Genomic DNA, 20,843 nt, shown 5'->3' on the forward strand with positions numbered 1-20,843 from the left:
TAATTTGACATATAAATTTAACATCATCCACAATGCAGGGTGGTTGTTCCAAACCAATATTTCTATTCATTTTCTCGTACGCACATTTTTCGTTGCATGCTTCTGCCACTATATTAAAAATTGTCAAGAAATACATATTTGAGCTAGCTTTCGACCATTGTTGTTATATTCAGCTAGGAGTTGCATATTTTAAACAACACTATCAAAATATTATTCCCAGCATTCCCTAAAATGTGATTTGTTCGCTTAATGCTAATTCAGCAATATGGCACCCATTTTATGCTCTCATAGTAATCCTCTGCTGAAAGGCCATCTGATTTACCCCTTCATCAGTGATATCCACTTCACGATGTGCGTGATTAGATTTGGTTGCTTCACTTGCGAACTCAGGCAAAATGACAATGCACTCCTCACCAATACATTGCAATCAACCTGCCCGGCTATTTTATATCTCATTCCCATTTATCACTTGGCTTGAAACACCCTTCCTTTCTTACGGCATTGACATATATTTACATGTTCACATCCACCCTCAATAACTTTGCAGCCTAACAGCTTGACTAATTGCACATTCCATGTGATACTCTCTGTGATGGGAGTTATCATCTGAAGTGTTGTATTCCTGCAACTCAAAAGCCTCTCTCACACTTTTCTAACATGGCAGTTTACAAATGTCAGTTTATATGGCAGTTGACTAGTGAATTCCTTAAATTTGTAATACGTGGCCAACTATGCAGTGCCGAGAATATTGCAGTTGCTTGTATGTCAAGGTCAGTGTTTAAATACTTGCTCCTTTCTTATAATTTCTTCTCAAACAATGGTAGGGGGGGTATTCGAGGGACGATGCAGAGGGAAAATTAAATAAATAATGAAGTTCCCCTCGCCATTGTCCCTCCAAATCTCTCCCCCCCCCCCCCCCCCCCCCCCGAATCCAGCCACACTGCCCCACCGCTGTTACCTGCACGGAGCGTGGCTCGCGGCTGCTGCTAACACTAGATCCAGCTTGGGTTGAAGTTCTGCAGACATATCACCAAAGGCATGAACTCCTCCTTGCATGTGGAGTCGAGTAGGTAGGAATGTAGCTTCATGCAACAAAATAACCCAAACCAACACCTCCTCAAACAGCTAGGTCTCAAACCCAAATTCTCAGCCATAAATTCTTTGCCATTCTACAGCCAGCTTTACAGGGGCTATCCGGTTAATGATGACACAATACATCTAAAAACCCATGCAGACATCATTAATCAAAGTATTATTCTGGAATGCTTATTGTTGGTAATTTTTAGTGATGCAGAACTGGGTTTAAAAACCTGTTTTTTCTTCTTCTCTTGACCGGATAACCCCTTTGAACTCTCACAAATTAAACACTGAAAATGTTCTTGTGCCATCATTCTATACCCAACATTATTTTATACTTTTAGCCACTTCTTTTTCAGTGTACGGCTTTCTATACAGACTACATGTGTGGTCTTTGCATCAAGTGAATGGTCATGCTGTAGATTCCACCACAGTCAAACAATCAACCTTGTGCTTTTCTCAGTAAAATATGTTTTACTCTTTCAAGCCATTTATAATAACTTTGGATTGGTCTTCTGAAATGTGTGTTTTTCTTTTTCAGATTGCATATGCTGTGTGAACTGGAGCACAGCATCCGACCCTTACTTCAGCAGCCTCTTGCTGACAACAGTAAAGATGCCCTAAACTGGCTGGCCCGTTTAGAAATGACACAGAACTCGTACAGAGCTAAGGAGCCCATTTTGGCACTTCGAAGGGCTTTAATTAGCCTCAACAAAAGGCGAGATATTATTATATCTTCATTTTTTGACACTAGTTGTTTAATCAAAGTGTTTGTGTTTTGTCATGGAAGTGAATTTCTGCCAATTTTTCACCTTAAATTGCACATTTCAAAATTTCTCTTCTCTAAAAATCTTTCTTAGCTTTTTGTTGCCATTTGTACCTTTTCACTGTACCTATTTTCTCAGTACCATTTCTTTTGCATTTGTTCATGAATTGCTACTTTTCATGCAGATCCTGCTCCTTTGTTTCCTCCCAATATTGCCTCTGGGTCTTGCTTTCTCCATTTCTGTTATTGATCCTGTGTCTGTGCTTAGTGTGTGCCTCCCAACTCTGCGTACATAAACTTCTTCCAAATGTTTATGCCAGTATTTCTCAGACGACTCACTTGTTTTGTTGTGTGTTTTGTTTCATGGGCTCTTTGTGCACTCTTGTCTCCTAGACTTAGGTCTTTAGTTAAGCCTTTGAATCGAAAATATGGTTTCCATTACATTTGCAAATTGTAAATGAAATGATATCTTTGAGTGCAAAATAGCAGTTCTTAATTCGTGATTTACAATTTCAATTGACTAAATTTGGATCCTTAAGAAGGCTAAATTGAAACACGCGCTTGCAAATGTTTCTTGATATAATGATGATGTTTTTGGCATGAAGAAAACCTGTAAAATGGCCAAGATAGAATCATGCAAAGACCATAGCCACCAAAATGAAGGATGCTTTACTTTCGCTATAAGGTAGTCATTAGACCTGCACTGCATGCTTTCAGCAGTGCCAGAATCAGATCCTTAACTCCTTTAACTCTGCTAAGGAGGTATTACGAATTGTAAATGAGCTAACCATCTCTTCCTGTAGCATATTTTCAGTTGCTGCATTTGAGACTTAGTTAGAGCCACCAGATAACTTCTTTGCGAAAACTGAAAAGATCCGACTGCTTTGCCCAGTCTTCTGCAGATATGAATGACCCCCTTCTTTCTCTGTGAATCTCCTTTTTTCTCCGCTCTTGTTTTACTCCTTCTTTTCCACTTTCTACAGATTTTACCCTCCGGAAGTTCTACATTAGATTAGGACCTTCCTCTGCCTCAATCATTGTCGAATTAAACTATTAAACTTGCCACTGATAACATTGTTCCAAACCTTAATGTGGTCAGCAGTGTCTTGCTTGCCAGTGGCCTACTCTCTCTCTCTCGTAGAAACAGGCTGTAGTCATTCCCCTCTTCATGAAGCCTAATGCAGACCGGGCTATATTTTCCATTATCTGTCCCAGCTTCCTCTTTCCTTTTCTTACCATTTTGAAAGCACCTTTGTTGAACTTTGTATACATATAAAACAACAATACGGTGTGTTTCTTGGTATAGAGATAGTTGTGTCATTATAGCCATTAATTTGCTACATTACCCTTCCTTACTAAGGTAATCAAATGAGCCATCAAGCTGGAATGTTTTGCCTTCTTTGAACAGAAAAATCATCTGTACAGTACACAATCCTTCAGTTCCACTCATGGGATGAAGTCAGTGCTTGTGGCAGCCCTAGATGACTTACACGTGACTCTCCACACCAGAGGATTAGCTGCAGTTTCCTTCCTCAACCTTTCTGTTGCATTAAGCATTGTCTCCTATCCATCCTGCTGCAAATGGGGTGATGGGCAGTGACCTACACTAGTACACCACTTGTTTAAAGATCAATGGTGGGCTGTCAAACCTTCTCCATTTTGTTCCAACTTTACAACTCTTCCTCATGGGCTACCACTGACTTCCTCCTTGTGACCTTCTGATTTTAAGAATTGTATCCTCCTTTTGGCAAAACTGATTATGTTGCTTGTTATTCATCAGTTAAGTCCAAGACATCTAATTCATTATTTGGCTTAACTAGTACTCCTTCTCCACTCAGAAGGCAATCTTGTGGTCATAGCCTAGTGAATGATCTCCAGTTCACTTAAACTTAATACAGAGAAAACAGAGGCCTCTTATTAGGGGACCCAAAATCTCTGATCAGATATTGAGTCTGCCAGTTTTATAGCCTTAGACCCAATGCCTGCTAAGCCTCCAGGGACTTGGGTATTATACTTAATAAGAAACTTTCATTCCAACCTTGGTTTGCTGAGTTGGAAGTCCCCTGTTTTTTTGTGCCTGAAGACCATAAGGAAAATCTTCCTCATTTACCTACTGAATTTATGAAAATGATTACCCCGGAAATTATTCAATCCAGCCTTGAGGATAGCAACTTGGTTTATGTAGCTCTCTCCAGATATTTTGTCGAATTTCAAAACCATACAGAGCGTGACTACCAGATTATTCCAAAACCTCTCATAGAGACCATATCTTTGATCACTATACCAAATTTATAGTGATAGCGCTGTTTAGTAACAAAACATTTTCCAATTAATTTGCAGTTGTCACAAGACCTGCCATAAAGCAGGTTAATTCTTTCTTTAGTTGTGTTTCAAAATGCGGACCCTCTCTAGAAACCTTCCTGCATCCATCCATCATCAAATAGTCCAGTCAAAAATTATCCTAAGGAAAGGTATGGAAGCAGAGCCTTCTTTTATTTGACATAGCAAACATTTAGAGGCTACTTCCTTTTGATCCTCTCACAAATCAGCAAGCATTCTGTAAGTTTCTTAATGCTCAACTTTTTTAATTCCTCTATCTCCCTTCAAAATCCTTTCATCCATTGTTCTGTTTTTTCATCAATCTTCAATTGCGAGGTCAGTAATTTTCTACAAATGTAATTTTATTTCATTTATTGCTTTAGTGCATGTTCATTGTGCACACAAAGGGACCGAGCGAGAAACGTGCTTTCAGCCAGCTAAGGGAAGTTAAGTGGCATCCTGTTAATGCATTCCTCTAATCTGGACTGTTGTGTGCCATTCCTGGTGGGCAGTTTTTTCCATTACAATATGATGCATTTATTTGCATTGAAGAAAATGTGAAGGAAGACCTAGTATGGAAAATGAAAAGGCAAATCCAATAGCCACCATCTTTTTGTAGCGGGCATGATGGTGGTGAAGATGGAAACAGTTCTGAACATCTTGTCCCTTTGTCTTGATACAACCACTGCAGTGTCTTTGATGTATCATGGCTTTTAAAGCGTAAATACTGGCATCCTATTCGATTCGTAAAAGTGCTACCATATTCCCAATAATCACTTTCATTTTCCCAAAACAGGTTCTCATGTTCCCTTAAAGTAGCATCATGTGCCCAAAAAGTTCAGCATATGCTTAGAAAATGCAACCATTTGTGAAAACAACTTTTATTTTACCACATTAGTGTTTCATCAGTGATGTCAAGTGTTCTCATCTCACTAGCATGTTACTGATAATGCCATGTATGAGGCTATCGTCGTTACATTGGAAGTGTTATGGTTGCGTAAAAAATATGAATTTTGGTTCCAAATTACAACCCCTCTTCAACTGATATTTTTCAGGTAATATGAAAAAACTGTACAATATGGATACAGGATTTTTCCTGTACCCACATAGATATAGTGCATGAGATTTGACCATTCCAAGTGCCCAATAACCCATTCCTCAAACCTTCTGGAGTGGCCTGTGGATTCTGGCACAGCCCATTACTTTCAAATCATATAAATTTGCCATGCCCTATGCCTCTGCCTGCAGTACTCATAGTTGTGGTGTTGCGTAGGATATGATTAGGCCCCATGGTTTTTCCCTAGTACTTATGAGCAATCGCCATAGGCCTGGCCCTTTGGAAACAGGGCATGACGGAAAGCCATGCCTCCTGCTATGCATCCAAACAGCTTGGCCTTAGGCAATACCTTACAGGTAATATGGGAATGGTTACTGACAGAAATCCATGTTCCATGTTCTTAGTCCATTACCAATGTTTGTAGTACCAACAGGTCATGGCATTCTACCATACCATGTGTGTGATTGGAACAGAGCACACCCTTTGTCTGTGCCTAGAGCCTGTGCTCTTAGTACCCACATGCTGCGACTTGTGGCTATGGGGCTTGTGCATGAGTACAAGGCACCCATGGCCTCAGTACCTGCAGAACATGACTTTTGGCTAGTGACTTTTGCGTTCTTTGAAAATTGCCACTTTTGTATTCCTGACTCTCCCTGTTTGAGCTCCCCCAAACAAGCTTTGGCCCCTTTTCCAATCTGCATTCAACTTTGCATGAAGAAATATAGCTGGTGAAATTGTCGCTTACGAAAAATATGTATCTGTACATAGTAGGAGTGGTGCAAAAACAACAATTGATAGACAGAATGCAGAACAATGTCATACATTCACCCCAGTACAGAGATCTGGGCCTAAATCCATCGTTTTTTTTTGCTCACCATGCCGTTCCAGTTTGAACCAGGCCATATGCAAATCAGTCTTGACCCTGTGCCTCATGGGAACAGTCCAGCCCGAACTGCCAAGCCAGGTCCTCCCTGGACTGGAAACAAGCATCCTAGGACCGGTTTCGGGGTTTCACCCCTCTTCAGCCAGGATAGCTTGATTCCAGTGGCATGGAGAGCAAGGGACCCACGTCTGGGCATACCCCTCCCACTCGGGGTGACAAATGCAAAAACAACAATTGATGGACAGAATGCAGAACAATGTCATACATTCACCCCAGTACAGAGATCTGGAGTAGGAGTGGGTCAGAGCATAGTGTAAGGTTGTGCATGCTGGTACATGGAATGCACTGTTAGATTTGGGGTGTGTATGTTATGCGATTTCATGCTAAGCCAAGCAGAAAATTCAAAAGTCTTATTATGTTGACTAACTGAAGTTTAGACTGAACGCTATGAGTTTAGAATTAACTTTTTTTCTGGAGGAGAAAGGACATTTTCTACCCTTACAGAGAACAATCCAGCCCTCCTTGACATGGACGTGGGGTCACACCAAGCCCCTCCCCTTCCCCTCTGATGTCCTTAGTAGAAAGAACATTCAGAAAGAGGTCCTCTGATGGAGACGTGCTAAGCACTTCACAGCCAATCCGATTTTGAGTTCAGATACAGAATTACAACCGCTTACACAGCTGTAACATAATTGATAAGTCTTCAAGAATTTACTTTTGAGTATTTTCCCTAACATGTTAGGCAGATTTGTATTATATGAAAAAAGGCACATATAAGACAGTGGCATCTGTCTCTGTGGCAAATATTTTATTGCTCCTTTTATCATATTGAATGGGAATAATAGCTTCTGGAGACCCTCCCTTTTATTCTCCAACCTCCCCCTTCTTGACATATCCAATGTTAGATCAGTACAGGCTGTACTGGCATAGTCCATGAAAGAGCTAGTCTAAATAAAGAACAGGTATTTTATGCAAAGATGCTTTGATGACCAAAAATGACATCTTGTGAAACTTACCAATGCCAAATGGTACATAAACATTTAGTAGAGAAGCAGGTGGAAGTCAAAATAATTGTAATAGCCAAAAATTGATATGGAATAAAGAAAATATGTTTTAAGAAGAGTGGTTTCTTTAAATTCAATCCCTTTTAACGTGCCATTTATGTGCTGCTTAAGAACTTCACAAGAAACACCAGCAAAGTTGTCCTTGAATAAATTATGAGGTTTATCCACTTGGATGCAATTTTATAATTGATGCTTGTTTTTGATGTGAGGTCTCTTAAAAATAATTCTCTTAGAGATGGCTTATAGATTTGGTTAATTCCATTATTGCTATTATTGTTTTTCATCATTCTGTGAGGAAACCATGTTCAGAAAAAAACCCATATGAATGCATTCATCCTTTTAGGTCAGGAACACCCAATCATTTAAATAATGAATTGTTCCCATAATATCAGCATTGGCTTTGACGATCTCTGGGGAAAATGATCTGATAGCCTATCATTCATGATTTACATATCTGTAGTTAAAAATGGATTTTGGATGTTACAGAGGTTGTGCCTGTGGCCCACATTGGGCGATATCAGGCTTGGGTATTCTGTAAGTGATCAATGTTATGATCATATACATAAGACTGCCATCTCAAGCTGCTGAACGCCCTTAGGATAAAGCATTCATATTTATTTTTAGTGGTTGGATGAAAAATTATGGTTTTGGTTATAAAATTGAATGATAACTATGGGAGACAAGGCTAGCCTATTAGTTCAATTAGCACCAGACTTTTTTGTTGTATTTAGATCTCTCTGAACAAAACAACAAATAATCTTCAGAAAAAGTGTTTCGACAGCTGTTTACCACATCTCTGATAGCAAAAGCCTACTGATGACATCACCAGTAATTACTGAGAGATGCGTGATAATACTAGGTCACCTTTAGTATTACTTACCAAAGATGTATGCAGTTGTGTAAACTAAACAAAAAACTGTTAACCTAATTGTCTATATGTTTTCGCTCCACACATTTACAGCCCACTTGCAAATGATAAACTCAGGGCACCGCCACACTGCAGGCCTGCCCTCAGTATTAGGAGTGTGACGGTTGGACCGCTGCAGAACCTCTGCATCCACCGGGGATCCAGGATCCCGCTGCTGCAGTGGCGCAACGGTCAGAGGCACTAAATTGCTGGCGTGCCGCTGCGGCATGGCTGAGCATATTAGGAGTTTCCTGCCCACCACCCTTTTCATGGCGGTTAGCCCGCCATGAAAAGGGTGGCGGAGAGGCAACTAATGACATCCTAACAGGGCCCCCTGCCGCTCCTCGGCCTGGGGGTGCTTGCAGGAATTGCACCCCTGTTCATGCATGGTGTGGCATGAAGAACATGGGGCATGCCACACCTTGCAGGAATGTGCTGCAAGTGCTCTCACGGCTGCGGTCTGCATTTTAGGCTCTCTTCTGAGCCTAACAGACTACCACCGTAAAACCGCCGCAGCACTGCCCACCTGCCATGGATTACATTTTTAATCCAGCAGGCGGGCTCACCATGGTTTTGGCAGTCCTGCTGCGGATATGGTGGTGGCAGCGCCACAGGAGGACTGCCAAACTTGAAATCAGGCCCTAAGTGTTCTAAGAAGTGAAATCATGTTTCTTAGATAGAGCGCTGTAAGTACTCTGTTTCATAATCCAATAATTCTTATTTTGAAAAACATCATTACAGGCCAGATTACGTGGAATTGGTTGGAGAATGCTGGTTGCAGAGTGCCAGGGTGGCTCGGAAAGCAGGACATCACCAGACTGCATACAATGCTCTCCTAAATGCGGGGGAATCTAGACTGGCGGAACTTTATGTGGAAAGGGCAAAGTGGTTATGGTCTAAGGTAAGCAATGCAATCCACAGTTGAAGTTCATTATACATTTTCAGGTCACTTGAAAATCCTACTTTTCGGAGTTAGTCTAAAACTTCCATTGAGAATCAATCCTCCAGTTCAAAATCAAGTTACCTTCAATCAAAGTGAATGATAGGGTAAAGGCAGGTGATGCAGTGGGACAAGACTATGTTGATTTATAAACAATCCCAAGCCAACCTTCAGTTTACTAAAGAGTCAAGATTCCACAACCATTCAATTCAAAACTGATTGTGCACTATGCTATAGGTCCCTCCTTTTGTGTATACTGCACCACAAAAATTCCCCTTTCAGCACCTGGATCGTTTTGGGCTCCCACCTTGAGAGGCATTCTCTGCACAGGCATTCATCTGAAACCTAGAAAGCTGTGGCATGCGATGAGTTCCACAGACATTATGCAATAATAATGGTGTTAAGGTCTCTTAAATTTGATATCTGGGAGATGAGGTCATCTTCTGGATCACACAATGTGGCCACCTGGAGAAGCTGAGATTAGTTTTTGTTTTGTAAAGTACTAGCTTGTAATGTATTGTCACTAAGCAACGTTAACAGACTTAGGGCCTGATTACAAGTTTGGCTGTTTTCTTCCCATCCCACCACGGTGGCGGTCCCAAGTACACCGTTAAGTCGGCGGTCTCTTCCGCCACATTACGATGTCACCGCTGGCCCTGCAGCTGTGTTTCTAATGGTTGGACTAATTTTTCATGTGTCGATGCAGGTGTGTACATTGTGAATAAACAAGTGTAAAATATACACATATGCATGATACATGTGAGAAAATACCTTGTCTGAGTACTTTCCCATTGTTGGAGTCCAAATCATATCTGCCTTATCCAGTCAATGGGTGAAAAGTGCGAAATGGACTTACCTGGATTTCAGTGCAGAAAGGCTTATTTTCTTTATGTCAAGTTGCTGCTGTGAAGGGGCCCCCTGGAGGAAGGGATCCACATAGGAGACTGCAGGGAAAAGAAGGAAATGGGTGAGTTTGCACCCCATTCCCTTAGATTCCGCCAACTCGAAGCAGGCGGTCTCCCCTTCACTGTCGGCTCGACAGAAAGACACCTCGTAATCCGGACGGCTGTAACCTTGTCTGTACGTCCCTCTGACAGCTGCTTTTCCCCTTTCGCCATCGAGGCGGTCTGTGAATGGCTGGCGGTGTCGGCAGGACTCCAGCAGTCTTTCCTTCAGCAACCCACCAACATCGTAGTACAGCGAGCCGACAGCCAACTAGGCGGGCGGGGAATCTGACACCGTATTGATGGCTGGAACCTTTCCACCATACTGGTAATCAGGCCCTTAATAGCAATTCTTGAAGATAAATAGTCCCCACCCACTCTGTACCATAACTAAAAGTTTTGGGTGGAGGATTCTCAAATGTAGTCATTTCATAGAAAAATTATGCAAAAACAATACTCTGTCATCTCGTGGAATGTCCGGGGGCTGCTTAACAAGATCAAAAGGGGTGCCGTCCTACGACTGGCTAAACGCTGTGCGGCTGACGTCCTCCTTCTAAATGAGACCCACCTTTTGGGGAATAAAGCCCTGTCTCTCAGTAGGTTCAGCTTCACTACCATATACCACTCAGGGTTCACTCGGGGCTCTGTGGTCCTAATACATTGGCGCGTACCCTACACCATCCCCAAACTCCAAGCATTGGCTAGATCCAGGGGGTCGATATACCATTATTACTGGTACACTGGCCGGAGAACAACAGACCATAGGCAGCATTTATGCTCCACCCTAATTTTGTCAATCATTCATTGATAAAGTCATACAGATATGGGGAGATCTTCCGGAGGGGCTATCTATACTAGGCGGGGATTGGAATGATGTTATGACACCTTTAGATCGTTGACGAGGATCCTGAAAGGAACCTCAGTTAGGTAAATCCAAACTCAATCTCTAGCCTCCACATTGTGGTAGTCGGATACGTGGCGCGCTCACCACCCTTCTGAAAAGGGCTTTACATACACCTCGACAGTTTACGACACGCTTTCACTTCTTGATTACATTTTTCTCCCCAAAAACTATACACAAAGGATCACTCATTGCTCCATTTTGGCTAGGGGACTGTCGGATCATTATCCAGTGCAGCTTAGGTTAGGTGTGAAATCCCGACGACCCCTACAGCGTTGACAAATGTCGCCCTTGCATCTTAAAGACCCTACTTACCAAGAAGCCCTTCGACAAGCCATCACTGACTATATGACGTTTAAAATTGATACAGCCTCGTCGAAAATTATTTTATGGGAGGCCCTCGAGCCCACGATTCGAGGGGTCGACATCAGCTTCCGGACAGGCGAAAAGCGCAAACGCCTAGCCCAGATTTTGGATTTGGAAGATCGCCAGCGATCTCTTGAAGCATGTGTTGCAACAGGGACGGTCCCCGAAACACGGCGTAATCTGCTCCAGGTACAGCAACAAATACACCAGCTCTTCACAAACGAGGCCCTGGAAATTTGGCTAGCGACGCAGCACAGAATCTACCAGTGGGGAGACAAATCCAGTAAAATGCTCCACCGACTATGTCAGGCCAAGACGGCCCCTGTCCCAATATCGGCAGTGTGTGATGCGGAGGGTACCCTGTGTACGTCCCCAGAAACAGGCTGCCCCCGACAATCCAGCCTCATATTGCCCTATTTCCTTGCTCAACTTTGAGCCTAAACTCTTGGGCAAGCTCCTAGCTGACCGCCTCCGCACACATATTCAAGATCTGGTTCATCTGGATCAATTGGCTTTATGCCACAGCGATTTCCCCGAAATAACATTCAACGGGCTCATAATGCCCTTGCTAGGGCCCGGGAGCTGGACCGACCGGCGGCTGTTTTATTAGCCGATATAGATAAAGCATTTGACTCCTTAAGCTGGACATATCTTTTTGAGCTTCTACGTGCCATTTATTTTGGGCCCGGGTTTTTAGCGCCTATTCAACTATTATATACTTACCTCTCGGCCTTGGTACGGGTTGCGGGACACAGATCCTCCCCCTTTCCCATCCATAGGGGTACATGGCAGGGCTGTCCACTATCCCCCTTGTTATTTGCCCTAGCCATAGAGCCCCTGGCTGTCTGGGTGAGACCGGACCCGCTGATACGAGGGTTTGACTGGTCACAGGAGTATTCTGACAGGATTGCTCTTTACGCTAATGACGTCCTGTTCTTCATGACGGACCCTTGGGCCTCTGGTCCTCGCATCCTCCAGATGCTTTAGGTGTTTGGGGAGACATCCGGTTTGGGTGCCCACCCCGCTAAATCTATACTTTACCCAGTGTGCGGAGATCAGGGCCTCGTGACTTGGGCCATGCAGCTCTCCCACGCCAGGAAGGGATTCAAATATTTAGGGATCTTCATATCAGCAAGCCCCATGGTTTTGTGGTCATATAACATTACCCCTCTTCTTTCCTCTGTCTGGGAGGAAACCACCATTTGGTCACAGCTCCCTTTGTCGATTTACGGCCGATCAGCCATTTTCAAGATGGTTTCTTTGCCTCAAATTCTGTACCGACTGCAGAACTTCCCCCATACTATCCCCCGCTCTTGGTTCGCCCAAATAAACGCTATCCTTAATACGTTTTTATGGTCAGACGGTGTGATCCGGGTGGCATTACCTACGTGCATACAGTCGATACATTGCGGCGGTATCGCCGCTGCATATATACATGCATACTACGCAGCGTCCCATCTCTTAGTTATCAATCAGTGGTGGTAGACTTCACAAGGGGAGCCTGCTTACGCGGTTGAATGACTAGCCATGGAGGGCACTCCCTTGCAGAAACTGCTATACAGCCAAGCCAATCTAGATACCCTTCCCCCAGCCAGCAAAACGGTCATACAATTATGGCACTCTACGATTAAAGCTCAGGCGACCCCCTTGTGGCAAGGCACATACTTGGGAGCAGTAGCTACACTTAAAGGCTTTCACAAATGGGACCTTCTTGGGATCTCTACATTAGGTGACATCATGCAAGGATCAACATTAAAATCCTTTCAGCAAATGCAATCTGATTTCCAACTGCATAAATCTCAGTTCCACAAATATCTCCGACTGCGACATGCCCTCACCCCCCCATTTTTATACATTAGCAGAACTACCGGAGTTTCATCCCCTAGAGGGCCGCTGGTTAATGGGAGATCTGGGAGCACATAAGATCTGACAAATTTATCAAACTCTGACCATACATACACAGAATTCGCTGCGCAAGACCAGAGCGGCCTGGGAGACCGACATTCCCACAAGGACTGACGATGACTGGACCGAGGCCCTAGCAAGCCCCCGAAATGCGGCGGTCTCTACACGAAACCGCCTCATTCAGTTTAAATACTTTCATCGAGCTTACTATACCCGACATCGCCTGTGGAAAATTTGGGGTCATTCAGTCCCCTCATTGCCTCCGCTGTGGAGACCCCGAGGGCACCTTCCTACATACGGTGTGGAGTTGTGAAGTGTTGCAGCCATTCTGGTGGAGGATTGTGTCCTGCCTGGGTGAAGTTTTGGGCTGGACTATCCCACACGACCCCAAGTTATTATTACTCCACAGTACGGAGGATATAGGTGGGAACAGCCATAAACAACATTTGCTGTTCCTTGGCCTAACTCTGGCCAAAAGAGACATTGCCCAGAGATGGAAGGCGACGACCCCGCCGACCATCGGAAACTGGAAAAAAGCAATGGATAAGTGTATGGGCGCTGAAATCACGGTCTATCAGGCATGAGGGTGCCCGTACAAACACAGAAAGATTTGGTCTGGCTGGGCAACATACAGAGGAATAGATCTCCCTCCGATAATGCACCCAGAACCCCCATAGTTCCACTGACACATTACACGATTCATTTGTGGGTTACAGATTGATAATTGCAGGTATTGCCACACAATTACCACTCTGCATGCGGTGGTGGGTACTTAGTGGGACCAGGTGTAATTGTTTAGTTTACAGGCCAGACGTTCGACTGGCTGAATGGTTATACTCATCTCAAATGTGGTACCATATACATCGATTGTTCACTGTATGGCCTACATCGGGCCTTGATTTATTTGTACCGTCAAAATCAAATAAAATTTGTGGTGGAAAAAAAAAACAATACTGAGGGAAAAATGGGTATATGGATAAAATATATACCAGAAAAAAAATTAAAATAGGAATCAAAGCAAGGTGGCCTGCAAGTCTCCCATTTGAAAAATATATATATATTTGTATATATTTTTATGATTTGAGGGGTTGGTCGCACGGAAGTGTTGCATGTCATATGATTTTAAAAAAAGCAAAGATTCACTAATAAAGCAAAGGTTAACTTTAAATTATGGTTAGTTTTGGTTATAACACATTTACACATGTTAAAAAAAGACATAAATCCACAAAAAAGCCACAGTTCAAGTGCACACAAAATGCAATGCTTTTGACCTCACAATAAGTAACAACACATAAATGCACAATGTAATTACATAAAAACACACTCAAACCACTAATTAAAAGTACATTCATAGTCATTTTTTCACAGTGTTGGAGGGTAATGTGATATGTAATCTCATCTCTAAGTCTGTACTCAACATTTGTATTTGCATCTGTCACGTCATGGGTGAGGTCATAAACGTTGCATTTGGTGTGCAAGGTATGGCTAGCATGGCCTTTGTGCGAGCTACGGATTTCCTAAGAGTTAGAGTTACAAGGGGGGTGTACTAAATGCTGCTCCTAGAAGTCTACTTACGTGATTTTTAAGAAAGGAAACTAAAACTTTGTTTTTAAAATTGCTGCTGACACGGCTCTTTTGTTTTGTATTTCCGTCCCACCCAGTGCCACTGACCTCCCGGGCCTCGTCTGTTAGAGCGAGGCCGCAGTGTGTTTTTGGTCAGCGGTCTAGTGTTTGCTCAGAGGGGATAAAAGACGCGCTGGTAAGTCCGTGCAGCGGGCGCGCGCCAGCGGCAAGCCCGGAGCGCGCCTAGCGCCAGAACTCCTGGTCGTGTGGTGGCCCATCCCCTTCACAGAGCACAGATTATGGCACTGAGGAGAGGTGAGTGCTGTATGCCAAAAATGTGCCTCATGGAGGAGGGTTGGGAAGAGCTTAGATGTGCTGACTGTGGTTTACAGGTATCCAAACACCCAGCTAACATCATTGCGGAGGAGGGTGGCAATACAGGGGGGAGGAGGGACGTCGGGAAGGCTAGGCCTGGCACGCCTTCTTCAGCTAAAATCAACGCTATTGATGGTGTTATCCATCGTAGTTGCAATGGGGGGTTGACGTAGACATCGCTCTTAAAATGTCTGCTGCTAAACATCAGATCCTTGAGCAAACATGAATACCATCTAGAATGCCTGCTCCAGCTCTCCATCCCAGATTTAGTTTTCTTGACGGAGACATGGACTAACCTCACCTCTGACCCGGACTGGAATAATGCTCTCCAGGCAGGGTACTCTGTAGTTAGTCAAGATAGGACGGGCAGTGTAGGAGGTGGGGTAGCAATCATCCATCGTGATCATTTGAAAGTGCATATAGAGTCTATAACACAGCTGCCAGCGGAGGCATTGCGTTTCACATTGAAAATTAATAACCTCTCCACCTTACGTGGAATACTCTTTTATAGGCCGCCGGGCCCTAGAGCCCCTTTTTCGCAGGCGCTACAGCTTTTGCTTGAATCATGTATAGATTCCAACTCACTCATTATTTTGGGGGACTTTAACTATCATTTGGAACTTAATAACAACTCGGATACCAGTCGACTGCTTGATAATCTAGCAGGCTATGGCTTTCATCAAAAGGTGGTGGGTCCTACTCACTCTGCGGGCCATACACTTGATGGCATTTTTGCCACTAATTTGGATGTTATACTCACAAACATGGCCCCCCTCCCTTGGACCGATTACTCTGTGATTTACTTCAACATTCAGTTCTCACCACCGGTCCAGTCTGATATAAACAGACCAGCTAGTATTAAAATCAGATACTGGAATAAAATCCAAGGGGCTGAATTAGAGCAAGCACTAAACAGCTGTCCACCTATTTATGCTCCGGATAATAATAATGATGCAGCCTGCCAGTTTAATAACTGGATAGCAACGGTGGTAAACATACAGGCCCCTGAGAAAGTTACTAAACCAAGAAGAGTGCAGGCGTCTTCACCGTGGTATGGGACGCAATTGAAAGAGTTGAAAGTTACCTGCAGGAGAGCCGATCGTGTATGGAGAACTGACTATAGTAGGGAGCATAAGATATCCTATAATAGAGCACTACAATGGTATAAAGAAGCTATCATACAAGCGAAAAAGAGCTATTATTCAACAAAAAAAGAGGAGGCCAATAACTCCACTAAGACACTTTTTTAAAATATTCAATTGCTATCAAGACCACGTCAGAACACGCGTTTCATCCCTGACCCCGCTTTATGCACCAATATGGCAAACTTTTTCCAAACTAAGATACAATCTACGATGACCTTCGAATTAATAGGCAGACAAAAGACAATGGTCAAGCAACTATAATAGAGGACAAGTTGCAGCATTGTCAGTTAAATACGTTTAGCACATTGTCTCCTATTGAAGTAAATAAACTCCTTTTATCCACTAAGTCAGGATCTTCAAGGGATCCGTGTCTTCCCACTGTCATGCATATGGTGTCCGGGGCTATTAGCAGACACCTAACCCCCTTTTTAAATCAAGTGTTGCAATCTGGGATTTATCCGCTAGTCTGGAAACAAGCCTGTATTAGACCAATTCTCAAAAAGCCCCAGCTTGATCCACTGGAGATCAAGAATTATCGACCTATCTCTTGCCTGCCATTTGCAGCCAAGATTCTTGAGAGGTCAATAAATCAGGAGCTGTCGTCCTATCTAGACATCAATAACCTGTTGGATTTAAGTCAGCACGGATTTCGGGCAGGTCGTTCGATCGAGACCGTGCTAGTCATGGCAACAGAGAACATTCGGAGACAGGTGGAATGGGGGGGCAGAGCGATCCCCATCCTCCTTGACCTATCGGCAGCATTTGATACGGTGTTAGTGCAGCGGCTGAAGGCGGTGGGAATTGGGGAGGCGGCTCTGTCCCTCATCATCTTTCTTAGAGGACAGGGAACAGACTTTGTATTGGTAAAATCAACAGTCTGAAACATTCCTCCTGCTTTGTGGAGTCCCACAGGGATCGGCATTGTCTTCAACTCTGTTCAACATCTATGTCACCCCTCTCGCCAGTCTCATCAGACAGCACGGATTTTCATTTGTGTCATGCGCAGACGACACACAGATTATCATCTCTGTATCACATCAGGTGGCATCAGCGGCTGCAAGTTTCCATGCATGTCTGACTCACATCATGAGCTGGATGAATGACAACTATCTGAAAATAAACACGGATAAGACAGAGGTGATGGAGTTTGGTGGCGGTCCGTCCCTGTGGGACCCTACCTGGTGGCCAACAGAGGCAGGTAAATGTCCAACACCATCCTCTAAAGTTAAGAACCTGGGGATCATAGTTGACGAACAATTGGGCTTTGCGGCCCAGATCAATTGCGTAACCTCCACTTGCTTCTACATTCTGAAGCTACTTAGGAAGGTGTTTCCTTTTATTCCATTGGAGTTAAGGAAAACAGTGGTAGTGGCTCTAGTTTTATCCTGTCTAGACTACTGCAACGCTCTATTTCTAGGCATGTCTAAGGCCCAGAAGACTAAATTGCAGTCCAATCAAAATGCCACGGCGCGGCTACTATTGATTATTCCCAAAGGTCACCACCCTACGTCGGATGCCATCAAGTCGTTGCATTGGCTTCCAATAGAGCAACGTCTAGAATTCAAGGCCCTATGTTTGGCTCATAAGACACTTTATGGCGGAGGGGCCGCGGACCTCTGAAAAATCTTCCACTGGTACGCCCCCACAAGAAGTCTTAGATCAGCTAACTCTGGTCTCATCTGTGCCATGAAAGTTCGTAGAGCAAGATGGGGTGGTAAGAGTTTATCCCATTGCGCAGCCAGGCTGTGGAACCAACTACTTATCACAGTCAGACTCCAACCAAACAGGATAGTTTTTAGGAAGCTAATAAAAACTTGGCTGTTTCCCAGGACTTAAGGTGTCGGTTCTGTTGACACTGGTCCTCCCTCTCTTCTCATCCCAGCGCCAAGACGCCCTGGCATTCGTGCGCTCTACAAATGTCAATCCAATCCAAAGCTAACAATATTTTTCTTATTTAAGTGATTTTTCGTTTCTAATTCTTAAACATAATTGCATTTGCGCTTATGGGGGCGAAACACAAAATTAGAATACATAAATAAGTACAGTGCATTTGAAAAAAAAGACAATATAGTGGTAGTCCATGTAAAACTAAAAGTAATGCTACACGTACCTTTTGTGAGATAGTAAGCTCTGTTCTTTTTGGGAGTGATGTGGTGATATACAACCCAGGAGAAGGCAGTCAAAGCAAGAGGGTTGCAGTATTATGTTTTTCGAGACGGGCAATACTAGATATTTATTTTTAGGTCATCCCAAGGCTCATCTCCTTATACAGCAGCAGAGTTTGGTGCTTTGAAGAATGATGAAATGACACGTTCTTCTATTATCATGTTTTTCTGCACCAGAGTTCAATTATTCTGCTAACTCTTCATAAGCAGTTAATCCTACTTTGATAGTCGTTCTATGTCTCAAAGAAAGATTAAATGACATGGTTTATTATTATATATTTATTACTTTTCCAGATCTAAAAATAACTATCTAAAAGTACTTCATTTAACTCTGTTTCGAGCAGAGATCCATCGGTATCACCGCTAAAGATTAAATACCACATTCTTCCATTATCAAGTGTTTCTGCTTTAATTATTGAGTTGCTCTTTTTGAGCTGTTGATCACACAATAACAGATTGATTATTAGGGAATGCTGTAAGTCCTCCAAGGGTGGTTTTCCAATTTCTTCACTATGTTAATGATTGGATCGTGTCCGGAACCTTCCTGAGAGAAAGACAAACCGCATATGTTTTAGTTAGGGTGACAATCTCAAAACTTTCTGGTATGCACCCTATTGTCCCCTGCAGAGTCTTGGGTTCATCAATGTTACATACACAGCAGAAGGCTACACCGACCGATTCTAGATTTCTATTTTGACTGCACATGATAGTTCACCGTTTTCTGCCCAACTGCTAAGGAAAGTTGACTTCTGGTCCAGTTGCTTTTGTCCTTTCTGTTGCTGAGGTTACCCTGTATCTTGATAAAGCCACTGCACTGGGTTGGGACAAGATATTGATAGTGGGTTGTACCTCGCCAGTGGCTAGAGCAGAGAGAGTAGCCAAAAGGTTTCTGCATCACTTCTCTCTTAACAGGATAGTACTGTTATATTGTGTTCATAATATATTCTGTTTTGTCGTAAATATTGTTCTGATGGATACATCTGCCTTTGGATTCCTCACCTTTTGAATTACCTCTGCGCCAGCATTCCATGGAAACTTTTTCTTAGCTCTCCCATGTCGACGAGGACGTCACAATGGCACAGCTCCGCTCGTGACTCCGTATGATGTCATCGTAGCCATAAGAAGACCTCTTCGGCATGCTGACGTCCATTCCCTTATTTCCGCGTCGTCGATGCGTAACGTTTTTTTTCAAGGACTCTCCATATTACTGGTTTATCTTTGTTACTAGATTTCTTCGTGTTGCACTAGAAATGGTTACTTTGAAGAGGTCAGGTTTCAAGCCCTGCAGAGAGTGTGGGGGTCGTATGTCCATCACAGATCCCCATGAAGACTGTCTGTGGTGTCTCTCTAAGGACCACGACGTCAAAGGGTGTTCGTGCTGTCGGAGGATGAACCCGAAGGCGTTGAAGGAGCGAGAGGCGAAACTCTTCATGGCTCGTGCGAAAGAAGAGAAGTCGCAAAAGGTCGAAGTCGTCGACTTTGTATTCTTCGAAGTCGAAGAAGCACAAGAAAAAGACATGAATGTTGGCACCGGTCTTCAAAAGGCAGGACATCAAGATCGATCTCACCTGTGAAACTGCGTCATGAGAAGGATGCCGTCTTGCCGTTGCCTTCACCTTCTCCACAGGCGACTCCGGCTCATACTCCGGCATCGGGGTATTCACCGACGCCTAGAGGTTCTCCGGTTCCGAGAGAGTTTTCTCCGGTTCCTGCGGCTTTGTCTGTGCCAGCGCTGGTTTCTCTGGTGCAACAGTCTCACCCCCCTGTAATGCCTCGTGTGGAATAGGACCAAGGGGCGCCGGATCCTTATCCTCCTTTTCCAGGACCTGGAGCGGATCCATCACATTTCTTGAATGCGATGTTTGGCATGTTTGCCAAGGCTTCTTAGCCTACCAGTACGTCGTCTGGCCCGTGAGTCCGCTTGCCTTCAATTTGGGTATTCCCCAACAGTATGCCCAGGCGCCTTTCGTGCCTTTTATGCAAGCGACTCCGTCATGGCAGTTTCCGGCGCTGAGGTTTTGACTCCAATACCTCAGTCACCTGTGCCGTCTGGCGTCGGCCGATGTCATCCCGGATTCAAACGACACCATTGCCTGCTTCGGAGGGGCCTTCTTCAACACTGGCACCGTTGTCACCGGTGCCGTTCCCAAAGCAGCGTTCCAGGAGAGAAGCGCAGAGACAGCGGGAGGAGGAGGAATACCAGCAAGCGCATGAGAAGCGCATGAGGAAGGGGAGATCCTCGACTCAGTAGACGACTTTGAAGGTCTGCAGGAGGCAAGTGGCCTGGATACTTCCCCTGAATGGGAGCTTTCCTCTCCAAAGTCCTTACCTTTTCAGGATGCTGCCCCTTAACACACAGTCATCAGGAAGGCTGCTGATCTGTTGGACCTTCAGTTACCCTCATCTGAGGTGAGTTCGAATTTATTGACAGAGGTGTTGCATTCCCCCTCCTCTACTGTTGAATCG

The 20,843-nt window shown here is 44.0% G+C and overlaps 1 protein-coding gene across 3 annotated transcripts in view; it reads left to right on the forward strand.

Annotated features, from left to right (window-relative positions):
- ATR (ATR checkpoint kinase) overlaps positions 1–20,843 on the forward strand; it is a 434,398-nt gene that overhangs the window by 305,619 nt on the left and 107,936 nt on the right. For all 3 annotated transcript variants that reach the window (XM_085633621.1, XM_085633618.1, XM_085633619.1), the window contains exons 33-34: positions 1,619–1,795; positions 8,815–8,974. In XM_085633621.1, coding sequence (XP_085489747.1) covers positions 1,619–1,795; positions 8,815–8,974 — 337 coding nt within the window. The remainder of the gene's footprint in view (positions 1–1,618; positions 1,796–8,814; positions 8,975–20,843) is intronic.

Source organism: Triturus cristatus, chromosome 11 (genome assembly GCF_964204655.1).
Source record: "Triturus cristatus chromosome 11, aTriCri1.1, whole genome shotgun sequence".
NCBI lineage: Eukaryota > Metazoa > Chordata > Amphibia > Caudata > Salamandridae > Triturus > Triturus cristatus.